This window comes from Pleurodeles waltl, chromosome 4_2 (genome assembly GCF_031143425.1).
Source record: "Pleurodeles waltl isolate 20211129_DDA chromosome 4_2, aPleWal1.hap1.20221129, whole genome shotgun sequence".
Classification (NCBI taxonomy): Eukaryota; Metazoa; Chordata; class Amphibia; order Caudata; family Salamandridae; genus Pleurodeles; species Pleurodeles waltl.
In genome coordinates this window covers 1,046,513,364-1,046,539,389 of record NC_090443.1, presented here as the reverse complement: position 1 = coordinate 1,046,539,389, position 26,026 = coordinate 1,046,513,364, and the positions used below count along the sequence as shown (strand labels likewise).

General features: G+C 46.6%; 1 protein-coding gene across 1 annotated transcript in view; it reads right to left on the bottom strand.

The window, feature by feature from the left end:
* CD5 (CD5 molecule) overlaps positions 1–26,026 on the bottom strand; it is a 123,839-nt gene that overhangs the window by 31,491 nt on the left and 66,322 nt on the right. The window contains exons 7-8 of the mRNA XM_069233269.1: positions 21,774–21,905; positions 19,222–19,275 (exon numbers count right to left, since the gene is read on the bottom strand). Of these exons, the coding sequence (XP_069089370.1) occupies positions 19,222–19,275; positions 21,774–21,905 (186 nt within the window). The remainder of the gene's footprint in view (positions 1–19,221; positions 19,276–21,773; positions 21,906–26,026) is intronic.

Below are 26,026 nucleotides of genomic sequence, written 5' to 3'. Positions count from 1 at the left end.
TGGGGTACTAAAGGTAGGTCCCAGAGGGCGGCAGCACTGATTGTGCCACCCTCTAGGGCCATGCATCCAGATGCACACAGCACTGCCATTGCAGGCTGGGTGCCCTGGTGCAAACTTAAAACAGAAACTCGACATGGCACACTGCCTGTGTGCCGTGTCCACCAAACACTGCATACACTATGGATAAGACACCCCTCTGGCAGGCCTCCCATCCCTAAGGCAGGGTGCACCGTACTATATGTGAGGGCATAACTGCATGAGCAATATGCCCCCCGTGTCCTTGCCAAACCTGGGAAATTGTGAGTGAACAGAGTAGCCATTTTAATACATGTGCTGGACACTGGTCAACACAAGTTTCCCAGCTACATAATGGCCACTCTGAACCCTGTGCTGTTTGGTATCAAACAACTCAGAATGATAAATCCAAACTGGTACCAGTATTGGATTTATCTCTAAATGTACCCAGGGGTCACCTTAGAGGTGCCCCTTGCTAAACCTAACTACCCTGGCATGGTTGCTGAGTGGGCCTATCCAGCCTGCCACCTCCAGACACCCAATCTACAAACCTTGGGGTATAGATCCGTCTCTCTGGTTTGAGAACAATGCCCTTCCTGGGTGGAGGTGCTAACACTCCCACCCTCAGGAATATACACTGCCCTGGTGGCGAGATTCAAAGGTCTTACCACCTTTGAGACTCGATCCCCAGGCCTGCTGCTAGCAGCAGATGGTCACCCCCTTTGTAAACCCCCAGTTTTGGCAGGAGCAACGGCGGGAAACTACACGAAGAGTAGGGGTAATGGCCCCACCTGGCATGCACCACCCCTCAATCAATCAATCAATCAATCAAGAAATTTGTAAAGCGTGCTACTCACCCGGAGGGTCTCAAGGTGCTGGGGGAGGGGGAACCGCTACTGCTCGAACAGCCAGGTCTTGAGTTGCTTCCTGAAGGAGAGGTGGTCTTGGGTCAGACGGAGGTGGATGGGGAGGGAGTTCCAAGTCTTGGCTGCCAGGTAGGAGAAGGATCTTCCTCCCATGGTGGCTTTTCTAATGCGTGGCACGGCGGCGAGGGCGTGGCTGGTCGATCGTAGCTGGCGGGTGGGAGTTTAGAAGGTCAGGCGGTTGTTGAGGTACCTGGGGCCCAGGTCGTGGAGGGCCTTGTGTGCGTGGGTGAGGAGACGGAACGTGATTCTCTTGCTGACGGGGAGCCAGTGCAGGTCTCTCAGGTGTTCGGAGATGTGGCTGTGTCGGGGGATGTCAAGGATGAGGCGTGCGGAGGCGTTCTGGATGCGTTGGAGTCTTTTCTGTAGTTTGGCCGTGGTTCCGGTGTAGAGGGTGTTACCGTAGTCCAGTCGGCTGGTGACGAGTGCCTGGGTGACCGTCTTCCTGGTTTCGGTGGGGATCCATCGGAAGATCTTTCGGAGCATGCGTAGGATGTTGAAGCATGATGATGAGACGGAGTTGACTTGTCTGGTCATCGAGAGGGAGGAGTCCAGGATGAAGCCCAGGTTGCGTGCGTGGTCCGTTGGTTTGGGTGCGCTGCCCAGGGCAGGGGGCCACCAGGAGTCGTCCCAGGCAGAGGGTGATGATCCAAGGATGAGGACTTCCGTCTTGTCTGAGTTCAGTTTCAGGCGGCTGTTCATCATCCACTCGGCTACGTCTTTCATCCCTTCGTGCAGGTTGGTTCTGGCGGTGGCTGGGTCGTTGGTGAGGGAGAGGATCAGCTGGGTGTCGTCGGCGTAGGAGATGATGTTGAGGTTGTGTTGGCGTGCAATGGCTGCGAGGGGGCTCATGTAGACGTTGAAGAGGGTGGGGCTGAGTGATGATCCTTGTGGTACGCCGCAGATGACTTCGGTGGCCTCGGATCTGAACGAGATGTTGCCTGCGAGGTGGGCACTCCATTTTATTTTCCTCCATCTTAGATCAAAGGAAAATAGCTAATCAGGGACAGGGAAGTGATCCTTCCCACAGGAAGTGGACACTATAGTGGGTGTAGGCACCCAAAGGTAGGTGTCCCGTTGGACACTACCAGGTTCCCTCTAAAATGCCCACTAACTTCCGTATTTAGTGGGCATCCTTAGACCAGATAATCAGATTTAACGGACAATAAAAAGACGAGTACCAAGAAGATCCAAGGCACGAGAACTGTGGACCTACTGTGCAAAGAAAAAGTGCCAAACCCTGCCTGCTGCACCCAGGACCCAACAATCGCTGGTGAGGAGCTGCTGGACAACTGGGAAAACTCAGAATGATAAATCCAAACTGGTACCAGTATTGGATGTATCTCTAAATGTATGTACAAAAACAAGGTATACACAGTTCCACAACGTAAGTATAATCAGGAAAACCACATTGGGTCCTGATCTAAGGAAAAGATCGTAAAAAAGAGAGAAGAAAGAAGAAAGAAAGCCAGGTCCCTGGAAAATTAATTATTTTGGAACAAGAGCCCTCACTCACCAAAGGTGACATGCTTCATCCTCGGGCTTTGCTCCACGTCAGGCCGGCGCTGCAATGCCTGACGGGCCCCTCAAGGGGGGCTCTTTGCCGGAGATCTTTTGAGATATATGCCCGGTTTAGAAAGAATAGGGTATAGGATTGGAAAAATTCTATTTAAAAATAACTAGAGGTTAGGCAAATTTTATTAAATAATCCAACCACTGTCATGATTAAAACCAAAGAGCGGGGAGAGAAAAGAACAAGGTCTACGCTCCCCAAAATATTATTCACTTCCTCACTCAATTTGAGGTTAGGAATTGTACGCACAGGATCCCCTGTACGATTCACCAGAAGGTCAACATGTTTCTCCCTATTGATGTCCTATGGATCTAACGCGATTCTTCAGGACCTAAACTACCTAATCCTATGTGTAAATATAACCTATAATAAGGAATATTAGTACAATGCAGGGACCTGAAATGAGAAGAATAACAAACAAAAAGAACAACACATTATTCACATGCACAATATCAACAGCAATGTGCTCTGTGCAAATCCACACATAGGTGAGGTATGCCCACTGTGGATCAACGTGTAAATCAATGTGAAAATAATGATGAAATAAATGCTTACCCTCCTCATACTAGTGGATGGGCCGCATCAGGTAAAGCACCAAGTAACGGAGGTCCTACTGAGCTAAATGCGTGAGTTCAATTATCAGATTGTATTTAGGGAGAAAGACAAAAACAGTAATACCGGGAAGTTGAGGGATATAGCGTTTGCCAAACATTCACGTGTCCCATAATCAAATGTAGCAGGATGGTACACATATTCTGACTGACCAGGTTTTTAAAGTTCACTTAGCTGAGAAAACATCAAATAAACGTAAAATACGTGGTGTGCTGATTGCAGATGTTGACAGCATATATAAGGAATGTCATAGACACATATATGTATAAGTATATATAACGTGCTCAAAAACGCTGTAGCCAAGTATGCAGCGGCAGTGTCTACACACGAGTGTTCGTGGTGGGAAATGCGTGTAAACAACAAAGGACCAAATCAAAGGGTATATAACTGCCTTTTCCCAAAGTAACGTGAAATGATCCTAAGGATTCCCATCTAAACACCCAACAATATTACCATCCACTTACTTGGGACCTGTCTGAAGTTTGCGGCATCACCTGCCCCGTCTCGGTGTTCCTGGAATAGGAAAGAGCACCCGGTAGGCTGGGCTATATATCTTCAAGCCTCAGCATAGAAAGAGGACAGAAATGGCGGCCATCTTGTGTTAGGTCCAGCAGTGGGATAGAAATTAAAGAGGGACTCCATCATGTAAGCCCCAAAAAAAAGGAAGAAAGGGGTCGGCCATCTTAGTGTTACAGAAAACCAATTTAAAAGACACAGAACTAAGGCTCAAATATATGTATCGGAAAAAAGAATGGGATTAAGAGGCAAATTGCTCAGACTTAAATAAGCATAAAATCTATGGAAAGAGATGGAATAGCCACAACCAGTAGTGAGTGTACTTAAACCTGGTCAAGAGATTCCTTAATCATGATCGATGCACAAAGTCTGTCCATGGTATGTCATCATTAAGTCCTATAATATGTGTCTTAAGTCGATAGACCCAACGTTGCTCTTTTTCAAAAAGGCGGTTTGTGGATTCTCTTTGGTCTCTGATGGTCTCAAGTATAACCCACCTGAGATCATTAGGGGTGTGATGTAAATCAATGTAATGTTTCGTCAATTTTGTGGAGGACCTCTGACATCTAATAGTACTGCGATGTTCATTTATCCGAATCTTGATCATCCTAGTGGTCATCCCTATGTATCGTAGTTTACACGGGCAAGTGATCATGTAGATACAATTCTTAGTACGGCAATTGGTATGTATCCTTAACTGCCAGGTATAGGGTTCTCCCAAATCTAATTCTTGGGTGGTAGTGGTAAGTGAACAAACATTACACCCACCACAAGGATGATGTCCCCTGACCCCCAGCCAACGTGTCTTTATCAATTCTCTAGGTTTTGGCACAACAGGTCTGGTATGGACTAGTAAATCTCTAATGTTTTGAGTTCTTTTGAAAGCAAAAAGAGGACGTTCTAGGGATTCTCCCGAACTGTTCAGGATACTCCAGTGTCTCAAAATGACCTTCTTGACACGGTTACTCAGAGGAGTAAAGGTAGTGACACATGTCAGTCTGGTTAGTGGTTCTCGGACATTGGTGGCTAGCAATGTATCCCTTGGGATATTCTTAGTTCTCTTCTTAGCCTGTTTTATAACAGAGTTGGGATAGTTCCGCTCTTTAAGTTTTTGACTCAAAATATCTGCCTGTGTATGAAAATCAGCCAAATCAGAACAGTTCCGTCTTGTCCTTAAGAATTGGCCGAATGGAAGATTGTTCCTTAAGGATTTAGGGTGGTGACTGTCGTAGAGCAGGAGACTATTCCTGTCAGTGGGTTTGTGAAAGATGGATGAATGTAGTACTCCATCTGTAAGTATGATCCGTAGATCTAAAAAGGAAACTTCTTTGTCAGAATATTCAGCACTGAAGCGAAGATGCACATCAAGAGTATTAATCCACTGGATGAAGGCTTTAACTTGATCCACATCTCCTTTCCAAACCACTAGTATGTCGTCAATATAACGACGCCACAGTCTGATGTTGGAAAAGAAGGGTTGAGTAGGAACCAGTATGTTGTTTTGTTCGAAGGTGTACATATACAGACAAGCCAGACTCGGTGCAAAAGTGCTGCCCATAGATGTACCTTGTACCTGGTGATATAAGTTATCTTCAAATTGGAAGAAATTTTCTTTAAGGGCCAGGCTCGCACATTGCATTATAAAACTGATGGGGGTATTGCGAGTCCAGGGAGTGGACATCAATGTGTCTTGTACTGCTGTAAGTGTAGCTTCCTGGGGTATGTTAGTATATAGGGCTTCAACGTCAAGACAAATTAACATATCCGTTAAGCCTGTAGTGTTAATGTGATCTAAAAGGACGAGAGTATCCTTAGTGTCTTTTAGGAAAGTGGAAGTTTGTTGTACAATAGGTTTAAAGAAGAAATCGCAAAATTTAGAGAGAGGTTCCAACAGGGATCCTATCCCTGATACAATCGGTCGGCCTGGAGGGGGGGTGCCCTTATGAATTTTGGGGAGACAGTAGAAGTATGGCACCCTAGGTTCTTTGGTGTCAAGGAATTTGGCTTCCTGTTGTGTGATCCAACCTGCTAATTCTGCTTCGCTAATCATTCCACGAATGATGTGTTGAAGGCGGGCTGTAGGATCAACATTAATAGGTTCGTAGTATGTATCATCACTTAGGAGTCTCAGGCATTCTTGTCTATAGAAGGTGGTATCGAGTATCACAATAGCACCTCCTTTATCCGCAGGTTTGATGGTAATGTCAGGATTCGAAGATAAAGAACTAATGGCTGTTCTTTCTAATCTAGACATATTCTGAAAAGGACGAGTAGGTAAAAGATGCTGTAATTCATGCCGTATCGCCTTCTCAAAGGTTAGAACTTCTGTTGGAACAGAAGTGGACGGAGGCATGAAGGATGACGGATTCCTTAAATTCGTATCACCCAGGGGTATCGAGGGGATACGATCCTTAAAGAAGAAGTGTAAACGTACCTTCCTAAACATTGCTGAAATTTCGCAATTTAGCCGGAACTGGTCTTCTTTTGGGGTAGGTACAAAACCTAAGCCCTTTTCCAAAACTGACAGTTCAGAGGGAGATAGTATGGTGCCAGACAGGTTAACCACTAAGGATTGTTTGTTGGTGTCGCACTGCGGCTCCTGGTCACCATTTGTGGTTCTTCCTGGGCCCAGTGCACGTTCCTGCCTCTTCTTTTGTTTCTGCCTCTGCCTCTGCCCCGGCCTCTCCCTAAAAAAGGATTGAAACCAAACTGGGGTTGCGGTTGGAAAAATGGGTATGGCGGTTGTTGCCACATAGGAAATTGATGGTATGGGAAATTCGGTGTCATATTCATTAATGGGACCTGACGATTCTGATAAGATTTTCGGCCTTCATCACTGCTCCATTCATCCGAACTGGAGCTGGGATGTGAGCCCCGAGGTCTATGTAGTGAACTGTCCGAGTCATCGGAAGTATCAGAGGTTCCTACCGATTGAAAATCTTGTTTTGTGTAAGGATAGACTTTCTCCCTACTAAATCGCTTGATATCTTTTTGTAATTTGGATATCTTCTGTCGTGTTAGTTGTTCTTTAATCTCATTCAAATCTGAGTTCATCTCTGCCAAACGAGTTTTAAACTGGGACAGTTGTATTGTAGTCTTTATGGAGGTTTCAATCATAGAGATCTGAATGGTGATCGAATCAGCCAAACGTTTTGAAGTGTTAATGATTAGAATCAACCAATCACGGGTACACTTCCAAGAAATTTGTGCCCAATCAGTACGGAATTGTAAATCTTGTAAAAAGATCCTGGGAACATTGGTAACAATCAAACCATGAGGTGAGATGTTAGCCCTAAGATATTCGGTCATAATTGTCCCATGAAGTACTGTTTTTATAAACTCTTTCTTCAGGGCTGATAATTTGACCCAGTCTTCCTTAGACACGCCCGAAGGACCGCTATTATCATTCCCCAAAATAGAAGGAGTTTGGAGAATGGCTTGTACCATATCATCATCAAAGCTGAGACCCTGTAGTTCAGCCATGATCACCTCAAATAGATTTCTACTGGGTGATATATATAGAATACCCCACAGCTCAACAGCTGTACTAAATCATCAAAAACCAACTAAAAGAGGGGTTTGGAAAAAGGGAGATTTGGATAGAAAAATCCTGGTCCTGTGTATAGAGCTCCCAATACATGTACAAAAACAAGGTATACACAGTTCCACAACGTAAGTATAATCAGGAAAACCACATTGGGTCCTGATCTAAGGAAAAGATCGTAAAAAAGAGAGAAGAAAGAAGAAAGAAAGCCAGGTCCCTGGAAAATTAATTATTTTGGAACAAGAGCCCTCACTCACCAAAGGTGACATGCTTCATCCTCGGGCTTTGCTCCACGTCAGGCCGGCGCTGCAATGCCTGACGGGCCCCTCAAGGGGGGCTCTTTGCCGGAGATCTTTTGAGATATATGCCCGGTTTAGAAAGAATAGGGTATAGGATTGGAAAAATTCTATTTAAAAATAACTAGAGGTTAGGCAAATTTTATTAAATAATCCAACCACTGTCATGATTAAAACCAAAGAGCGGGGAGAGAAAAGAACAAGGTCTACGCTCCCCAAAATATTATTCACTTCCTCACTCAATTTGAGGTTAGGAATTGTACGCACAGGATCCCCTGTACGATTCACCAGAAGGTCAACATGTTTCTCGCTATTGATGTCCTATGGATCTAACGCGATTCTTCAGGACCTAAACTACCTAATCCTATGTGTAAATATAACCTATAATAAGGAATATTAGTACAATGCAGGGACCTGAAATGAGAAGAATAACAAACAAAAAGAACAACACATTATTCACATGCACAATATCAACAGCAATGTGCTCTGTGCAAATCCACACATAGGTGAAGTATGCCCACTGTGGATCAACGTGTAAATCAATGTGAAAATAATGATGAAATAAATGCTTACCCTCCTCATACTAGTGGATGGGCCGCATCAGGTAAAGCACCAAGTAACGGAGGTCCTACTGAGCTAAATGCGTGAGTTCAATTATCAGATTGTATTTAGGGAGAAAGACAAAAACAGTAATACCGGGAAGTTGAGGGATATAGCGTTTGCCAAACATTCACGTGTCCCATAATCAAATGTAGCAGGATGGTACACATATTCTGACTGACCAGGTTTTTAAAGTTCACTTAGCTGAGAAAACATCAAATAAACGTAAAATACGTGGTGTGCTGATTGCAGATGTTGACAGCATATATAAGGAATGTCATAGACACATATATGTATAAGTATATATAACGTGCTCAAAAACGCTGTAGCCAAGTATGCAGCGGCAGTGTCTACACACGAGTGTTCGTGGTGGGAAATGCGTGTAAACAACAAAGGACCAAATCAAAGGGTATATAACTGCCTTTTCCCAAAGTAACGTGAAATGATCCTAAGGATTCCCATCTAAACACCCAACAATATTACCATCCACTTACTTGGGACCTGTCTGAAGTTTGCGGCATCACCTGCCCCGTCTCGGTGTTCCTGGAATAGGAAAGAGCACCCGGTAGGCTGGGCTATATATCTTCAAGCCTCAGCATAGAAAGAGGACAGAAATGGCGGCCATCTTGTGTTAGGTCCAGCAGTGGGATAGAAATTAAAGAGGGACTCCATCATGTAAGCCCCAAAAAAAAGGAAGAAAGGGGTCGGCCATCTTAGTGTTACAGAAAACCAATTTAAAAGACACAGAACTAAGGCTCAAATATATGTATCGGAAAAAAGAATGGGATTAAGAGGCAAATTGCTCAGACTTAAATAAGCATAAAATCTATGGAAAGAGATGGAATAGCCACAACCAGTAGTGAGTGTACTTAAACCTGGTCAAGAGATTCCTTAATCATGATCGATGCACAAAGTCTGTCCATGGTATGTCATCATTAAGTCCTATAATATGTGTCTTAAGTCGATAGACCCAACGTTGCTCTTTTTCAAAAAGGCGGTTTGTGGATTCTCTTTGGTCTCTGATGGTCTCAAGTATAACCCACCTGAGATCATTAGGGGTGTGATGTAAATCAATGTAATGTTTCGTCAATTTTGTGGAGGACCTCTGACATCTAATAGTACTGCGATGTTCATTTATCCGAATCTTGATCATCCTAGTGGTCATCCCTATGTATCGTAGTTTACACGGGCAAGTGATCATGTAGATACAATTCTTAGTACGGCAATTGGTATGTATCCTTAACTGCCAGGTATAGGGTTCTCCCAAATCTAATTCTTGGGTGGTAGTGGTAAGTGAACAAACATTACACCCACCACAAGGATGATGTCCCCTGACCCCCAGCCAACGTGTCTTTATCAATTCTCTAGGTTTTGGCACAACAGGTCTGGTATGGACTAGTAAATCTCTAATGTTTTGAGTTCTTTTGAAAGCAAAAAGAGGACGTTCTAGGGATTCTCCCGAACTGTTCAGGATACTCCAGTGTCTCAAAATGACCTTCTTGACACGGTTACTCAGAGGAGTAAAGGTAGTGACACATGTCAGTCTGGTTAGTGGTTCTCGGACATTGGTGGCTAGCAATGTATCCCTTGGGATATTCTTAGTTCTCTTCTTAGCCTGTTTTATAACAGAGTTGGGATAGTTCCGCTCTTTAAGTTTTTGACTCAAAATATCTGCCTGTGTATGAAAATCAGCCAAATCAGAACAGTTACGTCTTGTCCTTAAGAATTGGCCGAATGGAAGATTGTTCCTTAAGGATTTAGGGTGGTGACTGTCGTAGAGCAGGAGACTATTCCTGTCAGTGGGTTTGTGAAAGATGGATGAATGTAGTACTCCATCTGTAAGTATGATCCGTAGATCTAAAAAGGAAACTTCTTTGTCAGAATATTCAGCACTGAAGCGAAGATGCACATCAAGAGTATTAATCCACTGGATGAAGGCTTTAACTTGATCCACATCTCCTTTCCAAACCACTAGTATGTCGTCAATATAACGACGCCACAGTCTGATGTTGGAAAAGAAGGGTTGAGTAGGAACCAGTATGTTGTTTTGTTCGAAGGTGTACATATACAGACAAGCCAGACTCGCTGCAAAAGTGCTGCCCATAGATGTACCTTGTACCTGGTGATATAAGTTATCTTCAAATTGGAAGAAATTTTCTTTAAGGGCCAGGCTCGCACATTGCATTATAAAACTGATGGGGGTATTGCGAGTCCAGGGAGTGGACATCAATGTGTCTTGTACTGCTGTAAGTGTAGCTTCCTGGGGTATGTTAGTATATAGGGCTTCAACGTCAAGACAAATTAACATATCCGTTAAGCCTGTAGTGTTAATGTGATCTAAAAGGACGAGAGTATCCTTAGTGTCTTTTAGGAAAGTGGAAGTTTGTTGTACAATAGGTTTAAAGAAGAAATCGCAAAATTTAGAGAGAGGTTCCAACAGGGATCCTATCCCTGATACAATCGGTCGGCCTGGAGGGGGGGTGCCCTTATGAATTTTGGGGAGACAGTAGAAGTATGGCACCCTAGGTTCTTTGGTGTCAAGGAATTTGGCTTCCTGTTGTGTGATCCAACCTGCTAATTCTGCTTCGCTAATCATTCCACGAATGATGTGTTGAAGGCGGGCTGTAGGATCAACATTAATAGGTTCGTAGTATGTATCATCACTTAGGAGTCTCAGGCATTCTTGTCTATAGAAGGTGGTATCGAGTATCACAATAGCACCTCCTTTATCCGCAGGTTTGATGGTAATGTCAGGATTCGAAGATAAAGAACTAATGGCTGTTCTTTCTAATCTAGACATATTCTGAAAAGGACGAGTAGGTAAAAGATGCTGTAATTCATGCCGTATCGCCTTCTCAAAGGTTAGAACTTCTGTTGGAACAGAAGTGGACGGAGGCATGAAGGATGACGGATTCCTTAAATTCGTATCACCCAGGGGTATCGAGGGGATACGATCCTTAAAGAAGAAGTGTAAACGTACCTTCCTAAACATTGCTGAAATTTCGCAATTTAGCCGGAACTGGTCTTCTTTTGGGGTAGGTACAAAACCTAAGCCCTTTTCCAAAACTGACAGTTCAGAGGGAGATAGTATGGTGCCAGACAGGTTAACCACTAAGGATTGTTTGTTGGTGTCGCACTGCGGCTCCTGGTCACCATTTGTGGTTCTTCCTGGGCCCAGTGCACGTTCCTGCCTCTTCTTTTGTTTCTGCCTCTGCCTCTGCCCCGGCCTCTCCCTAAAAAAGGATTGAAACCAAACTGGGGTTGCGGTTGGAAAAATGGGTATGGCGGTTGTTGCCACATAGGAAATTGATGGTATGGGAAATTCGGTGTCATATTCATTAATGGGACCTGACGATTCTGATAAGATTTTCGGCCTTCATCACTGCTCCATTCATCCGAACTGGAGCTGGGATGTGAGCCCCGAGGTCTATGTAGTGAACTGTCCGAGTCATCGGAAGTATCAGAGGTTCCTACCGATTGAAAATCTTGTTTTGTGTAAGGATAGACTTTCTCCCTACTAAATCGCTTGATATCTTTTTGTAATTTGGATATCTTCTGTCGTGTTAGTTGTTCTTTAATCTCATTCAAATCTGAGTTCATCTCTGCCAAACGAGTTTTAAACTGGGACAGTTGTATTGTAGTCTTTATGGAGGTTTCAATCATAGAGATCTGAATGGTGATCGAATCAGCCAAACGTTTTGAAGTGTTAATGATTAGAATCAACCAATCACGGGTACACTTCCAAGAAATTTGTGCCCAATCAGTACGGAATTGTAAATCTTGTAAAAAGATCCTGGGAACATTGGTAACAATCAAACCATGAGGTGAGATGTTAGCCCTAAGATATTCGGTCATAATTGTCCCATGAAGTACTGTTTTTATAAACTCTTTCTTCAGGGCTGATAATTTGACCCAGTCTTCCTTAGACACGCCCGAAGGACCGCTATTATCATTCCCCAAAATAGAAGGAGTTTGGAGAATGGCTTGTACCATATCATCATCAAAGCTGAGACCCTGTAGTTCAGCCATGATCACCTCAAATAGATTTCTACTGGGTGATATATATAGAATACCCCACAGCTCAACAGCTGTACTAAATCATCAAAAACCAACTAAAAGAGGGGTTTGGAAAAAGGGAGATTTGGATAGAAAAATCCTGGTCCTGTGTATAGAGCTCCCAATACATGTACAAAAACAAGGTATACACAGTTCCACAACGTAAGTATAATCAGGAAAACCACATTGGGTCCTGATCTAAGGAAAAGATCGTAAAAAAGAGAGAAGAAAGAAGAAAGAAAGCCTGGGGGTCAGGGGACATCATCCTTGTGGTGGGTGTAATGTTTGTTCACTTACCACTACCACCCAAGAATTAGATTTGGGAGAACCCTATACCTGGCAGTTAAGGATACATACCAATTGCCGTACTAAGAATTGTATCTACATGATCACTTGCCCGTGTAAACTACGATACATAGGGATGACCACTAGGATGATCAAGATTCGGATAAATGAACATCGCAGTACTATTAGATGTCAGAGGTCCTCCACAAAATTGACGAAACATTACATTGATTTACATCACACCCCTAATGATCTCAGGTGGGTTATACTTGAGACCATCAGAGACCAAAGAGAATCCACAAACCGCCTTTTTGAAAAAGAGCAACGTTGGGTCTATCGACTTAAGACACATATTATAGGACTTAATGATGACATACCATGGACAGACTTTGTGCATCGATCATGATTAAGGAATCTCTTGACCAGGTTTAAGTACACTCACTACTGGTTGTGGCTATTCCATCTCTTTCCATAGATTTTATGCTTATTTAAGTCTGAGCAATTTGCCTCTTAATCCCATTCTTTTTTCCGATACATATATTTGAGCCTTAGTTCTGTGTCTTTTAAATTGGTTTTCTGTAACACTAAGATGGCCGACCCCTTTCTTCCTTTTTTTTGGGGCTTACATGATGGAGTCCCTCTTTAATTTCTATCCCACTGCTGGACCTAACACAAGATGGCCGCCATTTCTGTCCTCTTTCTATGCTGAGGCTTGAAGATATATAGCCCAGCCTACCGGGTGCTCTTTCCTATTCCAGGAACACCGAGACGGGGCAGGTGATGCCGCAAACTTCGGACAGGTCCCAAGTAAGTGGATGGTAATATTGTTGGGTGTTTAGATGGGAATCCTTAGGATCATTTCACGTTACTTTGGGAAAAGGCAGTTATATACCCTTTGATTTGGTCCTTTGTTGTTTACACGCATTTCCCACCACGAACACTCGTGTGTAGACACTGCCGCTGCATACTTGGCTACAGCGTTTTTGAGCACGTTATATATACTTATACATATATGTGTCTATGACATTCCTTATATATGCTGTCAACATCTGCAATCAGCACACCACGTATTTTACGTTTATTTGATGTTTTCTCAGCTAAGTGAACTTTAAAAACCTGGTCAGTCAGAATATGTGTACCATCCTGCTACATTTGATTATGGGACACGTGAATGTTTGGCAAACGCTATATCCCTCAACTTCCCGGTATTACTGTTTTTGTCTTTCTCCCTAAATACAATCTGATAATTGAACTCACGCATTTAGCTCAGTAGGACCTCCGTTACTTGGTGCTTTACCTGATGCGGCCCATCCACTAGTATGAGGAGGGTAAGCATTTATTTCATCATTATTTTCACATTGATTTACACGTTGATCCACAGTGGGCATACTTCACCTATGTGTGGATTTGCACAGAGCACATTGCTGTTGATATTGTGCATGTGAATAATGTGTTGTTCTTTTTGTTTGTTATTCTTCTCATTTCAGGTCCCTGCATTGTACTAATATTCCTTATTATAGGTTATATTTACACATAGGATTAGGTAGTTTAGGTCCTGAAGAATCGCGTTAGATCCATAGGACATCAATAGCGAGAAACATGTTGACCTTCTGGTGAATCGTACAGGGGATCCTGTGCGTACAATTCCTAACCTCAAATTGAGTGAGGAAGTGAATAATATTTTGGGGAGCGTAGACCTTGTTCTTTTCTCTCCCCGCTCTTTGGTTTTAATCATGACAGTGGTTGGATTATTTAATAAAATTTGCCTAACCTCTAGTTATTTTTAAATAGAATTTTTCCAATCCTATACCCTATTCTTTCTAAACCGGGCATATATCTCAAAAGATCTCCGGCAAAGAGCCCCCCTTGAGGGGCCCGTCAGGCATTGCAGCGCCGGCCTGACGTGGAGCAAAGCCCGAGGATGAAGCATGTCACCTTTGGTGAGTGAGGGCTCTTGTTCCAAAATAATTAATTTTCCAGGGACCTGGCTTTCTTTCTTCTTTCTTCTCTCTTTTTTACGATCTTTTCCTTAGATCAGGACCCAATGTGGTTTTCCTGATTATACTTACGTTGTGGAACTGTGTATACCTTGTTTTTGTACATGTATTGGGAGCTCTATACACAGGACCAGGATTTTTCTATCCAAATCTCCCTTTTTCCAAACCCCTCTTTTAGTTGGTTTTTGATCTCTAAATGTACCCAGGGGTCACCTTAGAGGTGCCCCTTGCTAAACCTAACTACCCTGGCATGGTTGCTGAGTGGGCCTATCCAGCCTGCCACCTCCAGACACCCAATCTACAAACCTTGGGGTAGAGATCCGTCTCTCTGGTTTGAGAACAATGCCCTTCCTGGGTGGAGGTGCTAACACTCCCACCCTCAGGAATATACACTGCCCTGGTGGCGAGATTCAAAGGTCTTACAGCCTTTGAGACTCGATCCCCAGGCCTGTTGCTAGCAGCAGATGGTTACCCCCTTTGTAAACCCCCATTTTTGGCAGGAGCAAAGGCGGGAAACTACACGAAGAGTAGGGGGAATGGCCCCACCTGGCATGCACCACCCCTAAGGTGTTGCCTGCGAGATGGGCACTCCATTTTATTTTCCTCCATCTTAGATCAAAGGAAAATAGCCAATCAGGGATAGGGAAGTGATCCTTCCCACAGGAAGTGGTCACTATAGTGGGTGTAGCCACCCAAAGGTAGGTGTCCCGTTGGACACTACCAGGTTCCCTCTAAAATGCCCACTAACTTCCGTATTTAGTGGGCATCCTTAGACCAGGTAATCAGATTTAACGGACAATAAAAAGACGAGTACCAAGAAGATCCAAGGCACGAGAACTGCGGACCTACTGTGCAAAGAAAAAGTGCCAAACCCTGCCTGCTGCACCCAGGACCCAACAATCGCTGGTGAGGAGCTGCTGGACAACTGGGAAAACTCTAAAGAACCCCAGAGGACCTCCAGACTTCGAAAATTGCCCAATAACTCCCTCCAGAATGCAAGTAGCACTCTGCAACAAGAAGAAACCAGTAAACCAGTGAATTTCACTTCGCTGACCGGCCGCTAACTCCCAAACCGGAAGTCGCAGCTGGATCCCACAACACACTGATAACTGGGAGGACAAACCCTGCAAGTGTGCCGTGCACTGCTCCCTCCAGTGGTCAAACCGTACCAATACCCTGGGTATTAGTCAGTTGACGTTGGACACCATGAAAACCAGCCCACCCGGGGCTGAAAAGGGATTAGGAGGAAGTCCCAGTCGAGGGACTTCAGGAGCACCCTGGACCTCCTTCCAGAGTGCCCCCTTCGTGCTGCAAACGACCCTTGAACTGACTTACCTCCAAATCCAAAGGGCATCTTTGGGCACAGCTCCTGGCTCACCGATTCGCTCTGCACCTAGCCGCTCTGTGCAATGCAACAAAGAACCTGCTGTGCCCTAAGGATCCCTCACCCCTTGCGACCTGACCCTCCAAGGGGACCCCAAAGAACCAACTTACCTGCACAGACCTTTTGCAAGTGGTACCCCGCTGTGGCCATGCACCAGCTCCTGAGACCTTTCACCGCTGCTCCCGCCGGAACCGAGAGCCACCCGAACTTCTTCAGCTGGCACAGTGTGCACACCAATGACCCCAACCAACCTGCAAAAGAAGAACGTGGCAAAGCACTGTGTGATTGTATATGTATTTTTAAAGGTGACTTTCCATTGATTCCTATGGTGCGTAATTATGCACAAAAAACTTTTTATTAAACTCAAAAATTCATATCTCAAAAAGTACTTAAACAATTTTGATAATCCTAGTCTTCAAAATTACATGAAAATCTGAAATATTTTCATAAATTGGTCTCGAGTTATTCCTTCGAATGTGTGAGTTGCATGAATGATACTGTGAGTACAACAAATGCTTTGCACTTCTCCAAGATTGGCCTAACTGCTCGACCAGGCTACCTTAAAAATTAGAGCATTAGGCGATCTATTTTTTAGCCCTGTAAACCAACATGTTGTTGTCTGGACCCCTTGCACAGTGTGCCTAGCTTTGTACGCTACGTAGAGGGCCAGCCTCCTAAACTGATGACCATGCTTAGAAGTGGTTGTGAATAGAGGAAGACTCTTAACACGGAGAACTAATCACACCAGGTCTAGTAGGGGCAATAACTGTGGGGGAACAGGGCCTAATGCTGAGACCTGAACACACAGTCCTCTTAAGTGGCACTGGTTGAAGGGAGAGTCCTAATGCTAGGGCCCGGCTACACCAGGTCCAGAGGTGGCTGTGTTGGAAGTGTTCGGAAGGATGGGGGAGGAGTGCTAATCCTCTGACCCAAGTCCACCAGTTTAGAAGAGGTTGTTTTGGGCGGGATGGGAGGAGCGGTGTAATACAAACCTCATCAGTTCTAGTAGTGGCTTTGCCATGGTAGACGGCCCTGCGGATGGGATCAAACCACCCCAGGTCAGCCTTGGCATGAGGGAAGTTTCTGACTCTCTGACCCAGCAGCATCAGTACTAGAAGTGGAAAGGTGGAAATGAAGCAACCTAATGCCAGAATGGACCACTTCATTCTAGCAGTGGCTTTGGAAGGATAAAGCGCTCTAACAAAAGGACCCAACCACACCAGGTCCAGCAGCGACATCGGCAGCAGGGAAGATCCTGATGCCAAGACCTGGAAGCATGAGGTCTAGAAGGCGCATTGGTGGAGGCAGGGTCCATAGACCAGGACCTGAGTGCAGTAGGTCTAGCAGTGGTACTGATGGAGGTAGTATCCTAACACTGAGACCTTACCACTCGAGCTGTAGCAGTGACACTGTTTGGGGGGAGGTTGTAATGCTCTGGCCTCTGAGCACCAGGCCTGGCAGTAGCGGTGGCAGGAGGGAGAGATTACTAACACTAGTTACTGACATCAACCAGGTCTATAAGAGGCCTTTACCTGACTGTGGAGCGTGACAGCACCTCAGCTAGTAGTGGCATGGGGGGCGGTCTTAATCCTGGATCCTGACCACGAGCATCTTGCAGCAGTGTTAACAGTAAGAAGGCTCTTAACAAAAGATCCTGGGCACACCAGCTCTAGCAATGGGATCTACAACTGGTGTGGCCCAAGCGCTGTGGCTTGGTAGCCCAGGAACTGGACTTAGTGCGTGAGTGAGGGACCTAAGGCCTGGTGCCATCTCACCCAGGCTCGTAGTGGCATTGATCCAGATGCCAGGATGTGCCTGCTTCAGTTCCTGTGGTGGCATCGATGAGCGTGAGTGTTCTAATACTGTGGCCCGACCACACCGGATAGAGCAGTGGCATCTGTGGGGCGAAAGGTCCTAACAGCGGTGCCTGACAGCAGCAGGTCTAGAAGTGGTATTTACCATACCTGACATTGACACCCGACAGCACCAGGTAGAGAAATAGCCTTGGTGGGAGGGAGAGTTCTGATGCTTGGATCTGACTGTGCCTGGCCTAACACTGGTATTCATGAGAGCAAGAGACCTAAAGCTGTGACTCGACCCCACCAGATCCAACGGGGCTATTAGCAGTATGAAGTATCCTAATGCTGGCACCGACAGCAGGAACTCTAAAAGTAGCAATGGTGGGAAGGGGTCCTAACACTGACACTAGGCACCATCAGGACTAGCAGTGGCATTGGTTGGAGTAAGGCTCCTAACACAGGTTCCTGACAGCACCAAGTCTAGGAGTCGTATTTAGGTTACCTAACACTGGGACTTGACATCACCTGGTGTAGCACTGGCACTGGATGGAAGGCAGGTCCTAATGCCAGGAGCTGGCCGCAAGGAATGGCACTGTCAGGAGGAGGGAGGTGGGGGGGGTCCTAATTTCCTAATTCAGGAATCCTACATCAGGATTTCTAGAAGTGATATTAGTGGGAAAGAGGTACTAACGCTGGGCCCTGACTGCACCAGGTTTAATAGTGTGAATGGCAGTCTAGAGGGCCCTTATGCTGTGACTGATAGTCACCAGATATCGCTAGCAGAGACACTGGTGGAAGGAAGGGTGCCAACACTGGCACCTGAAAGCACTAGATCTAGTAGTAGCATTTATTATACCTAAGGCTGAGGTCCGAGATACCCAGGAGCTGCAATGGCACTGGTGGCGCGAACGGTCCTAACACCAGGAACCGAACGAACCAGGTCTAGCAGTGCCTGGGCCTGAAGGGAGGATCCGTGTATTAAAATGGCGCTTTCGTAAGATAATATTTTGTTTTCAAGCATTTTATTTTGTCCAACTAGAGCAGTGAGATGATTTCAGGGCTTGCTTTGCTGTTAGCGTTTGTATCCATCCGGTGGGACTTAATGTAGGGCATCTGCTTAAGTGCTGTTTGGTGTTGTTTTATTAACTGTGTGGATTCGTTGCATCAGTGGGGGTACTTCCTATGACATCACTTCTCTGACGTCATTGTACCTGATGCCCTCTGACAACAATGGTTTCATTTTTCATTTTAAAGCTCTCCAGTGATAGGACTGAACGCTATGCACACAAGCCAACAGACCCGGTTCAGACAGGATGCTCCCAATTTTTGAATTTAAATTGTTTTTATTTTGACATTCTCCCGCCTCATATTGTCTCTGTTTCAACAGAAGTCAATGAGGGAAATACATTCTCCCAATTATGTTTTTTTAACATTTCTCACATTCCTCTTGTAAATTGTTGGCATGTATGGTTATGTGTTTTTTGATAAGTTGAGATCCCCCAGGTGGACATTTTTCGAACCTGCCCCGGGGCCCCAGAGCGGCTCCTGAAAGCCTAGTTACTGGAGCCCTGGACCAGGGCGGGGGCCTGGCCCTTCCGGGTCAGGGCTCCAGGGCTCTTACCGTTCTGGCTGGCTGCTGTGGGGCCGATCCACTGGCGCGCCTTCCTCCTGCGAACTGAAAGGAAGGCAGAGTCATCCTGTGGCAGCGCTGGGGGTCTAACAAAGGGAAGGGACATGGGAGGAGGGGGGGGGGCAAGGACCTGAAAGAGAGAGACAGCAAGAGAGGAGAGAGAGAGAACTTGTAGCAGAGGCATCCCCCAAGAAAGAAAGGGGGAGACCCACCGGCACAGTGTGATGCAATGAGGCCTTCAAGAGGCGCGCAAACTACAGACACAGCGATATGGTGGCTGCGAGCTCTGGCAAAGCCAATAGGTCTGACCTTCATAATTTGCAACGATTGTTATTTTTCTGTTTTTTATTGCAAGCATATGCCATAAAATGAAAGGGAAAAAACACCTGAACGTGGTAACTCGTCATAAAAATAATTTAAATTAAAAGACGTTCACTGTTGCACCCATATGGATAGTAAAGTTTATTTGATAACACGCCTTTCAGTTGTGCCTTGCTTTTTCAAATTGTTATTTGTGAACGAGGCAAGAATATATCACCTCCTGATCAAGTACTGAATTTGCAGAGAGCTGCAGTGTTAGAATGTCACCTGAGCACTCCGTCTGGCACAATGGCTATTTTTTCATTTTCTATTGCACAGACAGGCTCTAGAATGAAATGAAAAGCATGCTGATGTTTACTAAATAACACACCTTTCAGTTGTTATTTTATCTTCTAAGTTTACTTACAGCGCACTTCTCAATTAATAGGGTATTGTGGCACTGATGAGAAGGGGGGTTGCTCATTGCCCTGCCTGAGTTCCACGCAAAAAGACAAGTTTTCAGTTTCTTACTGAATTCTAGGACTGAGCTGATGACCCTAATGTGAGTTATCTTCCCTCCTTTAGGAGCCAGGCGCGAGAAGTCGTGGCCGCCGGCTTTGGTTCTTCATATGCTGGGCACATGGGTGGGCTGGTGCGTTGCAGGAGCCGGCCCTGGGGAGTGGTGGTCCCCAGGGCCATCAGTGGCTCCTCGACAGAGACCACGCGGCCCCCCCTCCAACTAAAAGAGCACCGGGCAGGCGGTGGTCCCCGGGGCCTGGGGTTCCGAAACGGACCCCCTTTCTAGTTTTTTGGGAATATTTGCCTTGGGGAGGGGGTGGTCCTCGGGGCTGCTGGAGCCCCCCCCACTGCATTACTTTTGCATACTGCCCTGGGGATGCGTGGGGCTGCCCAGCCCTCCATCAAAAATTTTGTGAATGCCCTGGGTGGGTGATGGTCCCCAGGGTTGTGAGCCTCCCCCCTACATGAGTTTTCATTCGTACCCCAGGGAGGTGGTGGTCCCTGGGGCTGCGGTGGGGCGGGAGGCCCCTGCATTACTTTTGGATACTGCCCTGGGGAGGTGGCAGTCCCCATGGCTATGGGGGGGCCTCCTGGCCCCCTGTTTATTCTAACAATAGTCCCAGGGAGGTATTGGACCCCGGGGCTGAGGGGGTCCAGGAGGCCCCCCATTTAAAAAAAACACAATGCCCCCGGGTCCTGGCCCACTCAGGGGCTTACGAAAAAAGAAGCGCTGGAGCGACAACGTCACGATTTGGCACTAAAATAAAAAAAATATGCTTTTTAGCTCTGGGGGTGGGGGGTCTCTCTGGGACCCCAGCACCAGAGCTAAGGGGTCGGGTGTGCCTACCCTGGCCCTTGTTTTTTGTTTTTTAAAAACTTTTTTAGTGGAACTCGTTTAAAGCCGAGACCCAAGATGGCTCCTAACACTTCGTGGTTTGAAGGTTGGCAGCCACTCAGAGCTGTGCATTTCCCTGCACGAGCTCATCTTTACTCGTGAAAACGAAAGCACAATCTGCGTATGAAGCGGCTTTCTGCCAAATGTGGTGTAATTCCGTCCAGCGCTTCGGGCTGTAGCCTTGTTTAAAGGTCCTATAGGAATTAACATTGGAAACACAACTTTTTTGACCCCCCACCCCTTTTTCTCGGCCTCCGCTTGATGGATCACTCTGAAACTTTCAGTGCGCAACAAGAATCACCGGGGCACTTTTAGGGGGAAAGTTTGGGAAAATTTGTCAAACGGTGCCAAAGATATAGGCAAGTCAAAAAACCCTTTTGCTATGGAAACTAGGTCCTAACTATAACTACCTAGTGGCGACCACCAGTAGGTTATATATATATAGAGAGAGAGAGAGAGAGAGAGGAGAGAGAGAAAGAGAGAGAAAAAGAGTGAGGGAGGAAGTGAGGAGAGAGAGAGGAAGAGATGGAGAGAGGAGAAAGGGGGAGAGAGAGAAAGAGAGGGATAGAGAGAGAGTGAGAGGGAGAGAGATAGGAAGAGAGAGAGAGGGACAGATAGAGAGAGAAAGGGGGAGAGGGAGAGAGAGAGAGAGGAAGAGAGAGGGAGAGAGAGAGAGCGGAATAGAGAGAGAGAGAGAGGGGGATATAGAGAGAGAGAGGGAGTGCGGAATAATACACACAGGGCCATATGTACGAACACATTTTCCCATTGACACAGAATGGGAAAAACCCTTTGCTACATCTGGCCCACAGTGCTTCCCACCACTTGCCTTTCTTCAGGTTCTTGTAAGCGACCGGGCCACAGACCGTCACAATCCCTACCAGAAGCACAAGTCCGAGAAGGATGCTGGCCACATCTCCGGCACCCAGTCCTGAGGCTCGTGGCATGAGGTCCTGTTGACCTAAGAAGGGAAGGAGAAGATGAGAGGCGTCCACCTCAGAACTGAGAGACAGTGCAGACCAAGGGATGCAAAAATACTGCCTCCCACAAAGGTAACCTTGCTTCAGGCTGGGTACAATGTGCACATTCTTCATAGCTTGGCAAGAGCAAGAGGTGCATGCAGGGAGTGTGCAAAGGGGAGTGGCATTACAACAGTGTCATAAGAAAGAAAAAATACTGCAAAGGATTCCAATTCTATCAGAAAAATAAGCCAAAAACCAGGAGGCAAAATGAATAGAGGATTCAAAGACTATGCCAAAACTAAAAATAACACCAAGAGAGAACGAACAACAAAAAGAAAATAGAAGAAATTAGAAATATGACTAAACCTAATGAGTAGTGAAAAAGTGATGTGGTGGAACTTTTATAAAACAATCACCCTGTACCATAGAATAAGAGTGAACCAGCCAGGACTGAAACTATTCTGACCCAAGGGATCCCTACTCCTGTACCACAGAATGAGAGGGAACCAGCCAGGACTGAAACTACTCTTACCTAAAGCATCCCTACTCCTGTACCTCAGAATGAGAGCAAACCAGCCAGGACTGAAACTATCCTGACCCAAAGCATCCCTACTCATGTACCACAGAATGAGAGCGAACCGGCCAGGACTGAAACTACTCTGACCCAAGGCATCCCTACTCATGTACCACAGAATGAGAGCGAACCAGCCAGGACTGAAACTATTCTGACTCAATGCATCCCTCCTCCTGTACCACAGAATGAGAGGGAACCAGCCAGGACTGAAACTACTCTGACCCAAGGCATCCCTACTCCTGTACCTCAGAATGAGAGGGAACCAGCCAGGACTGAACTATTCTGACTCAAGGCATCCCTACTCCTGTACCTCAGAATGAGAGGGAACCAGCCAGGACTGAAACTATTCTGACCCAAGGCATCCCTACTCCTGTACCTCAGAATGAGAGCAAACCGGCCAGGACTGAAACTATCCTGACCCAAAGCATCCCTACTCATGTACCACAGAATGAGAGCGAACCGGCCAGGACTGAAACTTCTCTGACCCAAGGCATCCCTACTCATGTACCACAGAATGAGAGCGAACCAGCCAGGACTGAAACTATTCTGACTCAAGGCATCCCTCCTCCTGTACCACAGAATGAGAGGGAACCAGCCAGGACTGAACTATTCTGACTCAAGGCATCCCTACTCCTGTACCTCAGAATGAGAGGGAACCAGCCAGGACTGAAACTATTCTGACTCAAGGCATCCCTCCTCCTGTACCACAGAATGAGAGGGAACCAGCCAGGACTGAAACTACTCTGACCCAAGGCATCCCTACTCCTGTACCTCAGAATGAGAGGGAACCAGCCAGGACTGAACTATTCTGACTCAAGGCATCCCTACTCCTGTACCTCAGAATGAGAGGGAACCAGCCAGGACTGAAACTATTCGGGCCCAAGGCCTCCCTACTCCTGAACCTCAGAATGAGAGGGAACCAGCCAGGACTGAAACTATTCGGGCCCAAGGCCTCCCTACTCCTGTACCGCAGAATGAGAGGGAACCAGCCAGGACTGAAACTATTCGGGCCCAAGGCCTCCCTACCCCTGTACCACAGAATGAGAGCAAACCAGCCAGGACTGAAACTACTCTGACCCAAGGCATCCCTACTCCTGTACCTCAGAATGAGAGCGAACCAGCCAGGACTGAAACTACTCTGACCCAAGGCATCCCTCCTCCTGTACCGCAGAATGAGAGCGAACCAGCCAGGACTGAACCTATTCTGACCCAAGGGATCCCTACCCCTGTACCACAGAATGAGAGTGAACCAGCCAGGGCTGAAACTATTCTGACCCAAGGCATCCCTACCTCTGTACCACAGAATGAGAGGGAACCAGCCAGGACTGAAACTACTCTTACCTAAAGCATCCCTACTCCTGTACCTCAGAATGAGAGCAAACCAGCCAGGACTGAAACTATCCTGACCCAAAGCATCCCTACTCATGTACCACAGAATGAGAGCGAACCGGCCAGGACTGAAACTACTCTGACCCAAGGCATCCCTACTCATGTACCACAGAATGAGAGCGAACCAGCCAGGACTGAAACTATTCTGACTCAAGGCATCCCTCCTCCTGTACCACAGAATGAGAGGGAACCATCCAGGACTGAAACTACTCTGACCCAAGGCATCCCTACTCCTGTACCTCAGAATGAGAGGGAACCAGCCAGGACTGAACTATTCTGACTCAAGGCATCCCTACTCCTGTACCTCAGAATGAGAGGGAACCAGCCAGGACTGAAACTATTCTGACCCAAGGCATCCCTACTCCTGTACCTCAGAATGAGAGCAAACCAGCCAGGACTGAAACTATCCTGACCCAAAGCATCCCTACTCATGTACCACAGAATGAGAGCGAACCGGCCAGGACTGAAACTACTCTGACCCAAGGCATCCCTACTCATGTACCACAGAATGAGAGCGAACCAGCCAGGCCTGAAACTATTCTGACTCAAGGCATCCCTCCTCCTGTACCACAGAATGAGAGGGAACCAGCCAGGACTGAACTATTCTGACTCAAGGCATCCCTACTCCTGTACCTCAGAATGAGAGGGAACCAGCCAGGACTGAAACTATTCTGACTCAAGGCATCCCTCCTCCTGTACCACGGAATGAGAGGGAACCAGCCAGGACTGAAACTACTCTGACCCAAGGCATCCCTCCTCCTGTACCTCAGAATGAGAGGGAACCAGCCAGGACTGAACTATTCTGACTCAAGGCATCCCTACTCCTGTACCTCAGAATGAGAGGGAACCAGCCAGGACTGAAACTATTCGGGCCCAAGGCCTCCCTACTCCTGTACCTCAGAATGAGAGGGAACCAGCCAGGACTGAAACTATTCGGGCCCAAGGCCTCCCTACTCCTGTACCTCAGAATGAGAGGGAACCAGCCAGGACTGAAACTATTCGGGCCCAAGGCCTCCCTACCCCTGTACCACAGAATGAGAGCAAACCAGCCAGGACTGAAACTACTCTGACCCAAGGCATCCCTACTCCTGTACCTCAGAATGAGAGCGAACCAGCCAGGACTGAAACTACTCTGACCCAAGGCATCCCTCCTCCTGTACCGCAGAATGAGAGCGAACCAGCCAGGACTGAACCTATTCTGACCCAAGGGATCCCTACCCCTGTACCACAGAATGAGAGTGAACCAGCCAGGGCTGAAACTATTCTGACCCAAGGCATCCCTACCTCTGTACCACAGAATGAGAGGGAACCAGCCAGGACTGAAACTATTCGGGCCCAAGGCCTCCCTACCTCTGTACCACAGAATGAGAGGGAACCAACCAGGGCTGAAACTACTCTGACCCAAGGCATCCCTACTCCTGTACCGCAGAATGAGAGCAAACCAGCCAGGACTGAAACTACTCTGACCCAAGGCATCCCTACCCCTGTACCGCAGAATGAGAGGGAACCAGCCAGGACTGAACCTATTCTGACCCAAGGCATCCCTACTCCTGTACCACAGAATGAGAGGGAACCAGCCAGGACTGAACCTATTCTGACCCAAGGGATCCCTACTCCTGTACCACAGAATGAGAGGGAACCAGCCAGGAGTGAAACTACTCTGACCCAAGGCATCCCTCCTCCTGTACCACAGAATGAGAGCAAACCAGCCAGGACTGAAACTACTCTGACCCAAAGCATCCCTAACCCTTTACCACAGAATGAGAGGGAACCAGCCAGGACTGAAACTACTCTGACTGAAGGCATCCCTACCCCTGTACCACAGAATGAGAGGGAACCAGCCAGGACTGAAACTACTCTGACCCAAGGCATCCCTACTCCTGTACCGCAGAATGAGAGCGAACCAGCCAGGACTGAAACTATTCTGACCCAAAGCATCCCTACCCCTGTACCACAAAATGAGAGCGAACCAGCCAGGACTGAAACTATTCTGACCCAAGGCATCCCTACCCCTGTACCACAGAATGAGGGCAAACCAGCTAGGACTGAAACTATTCTGACCCAAAGCATCCCTACTCCTGTACCACAGAATGAGAGGGAACCAGCCAGGACTGAACCTATTCTGACCCAAGGGATCCCTACTCCTGTACCACAGAA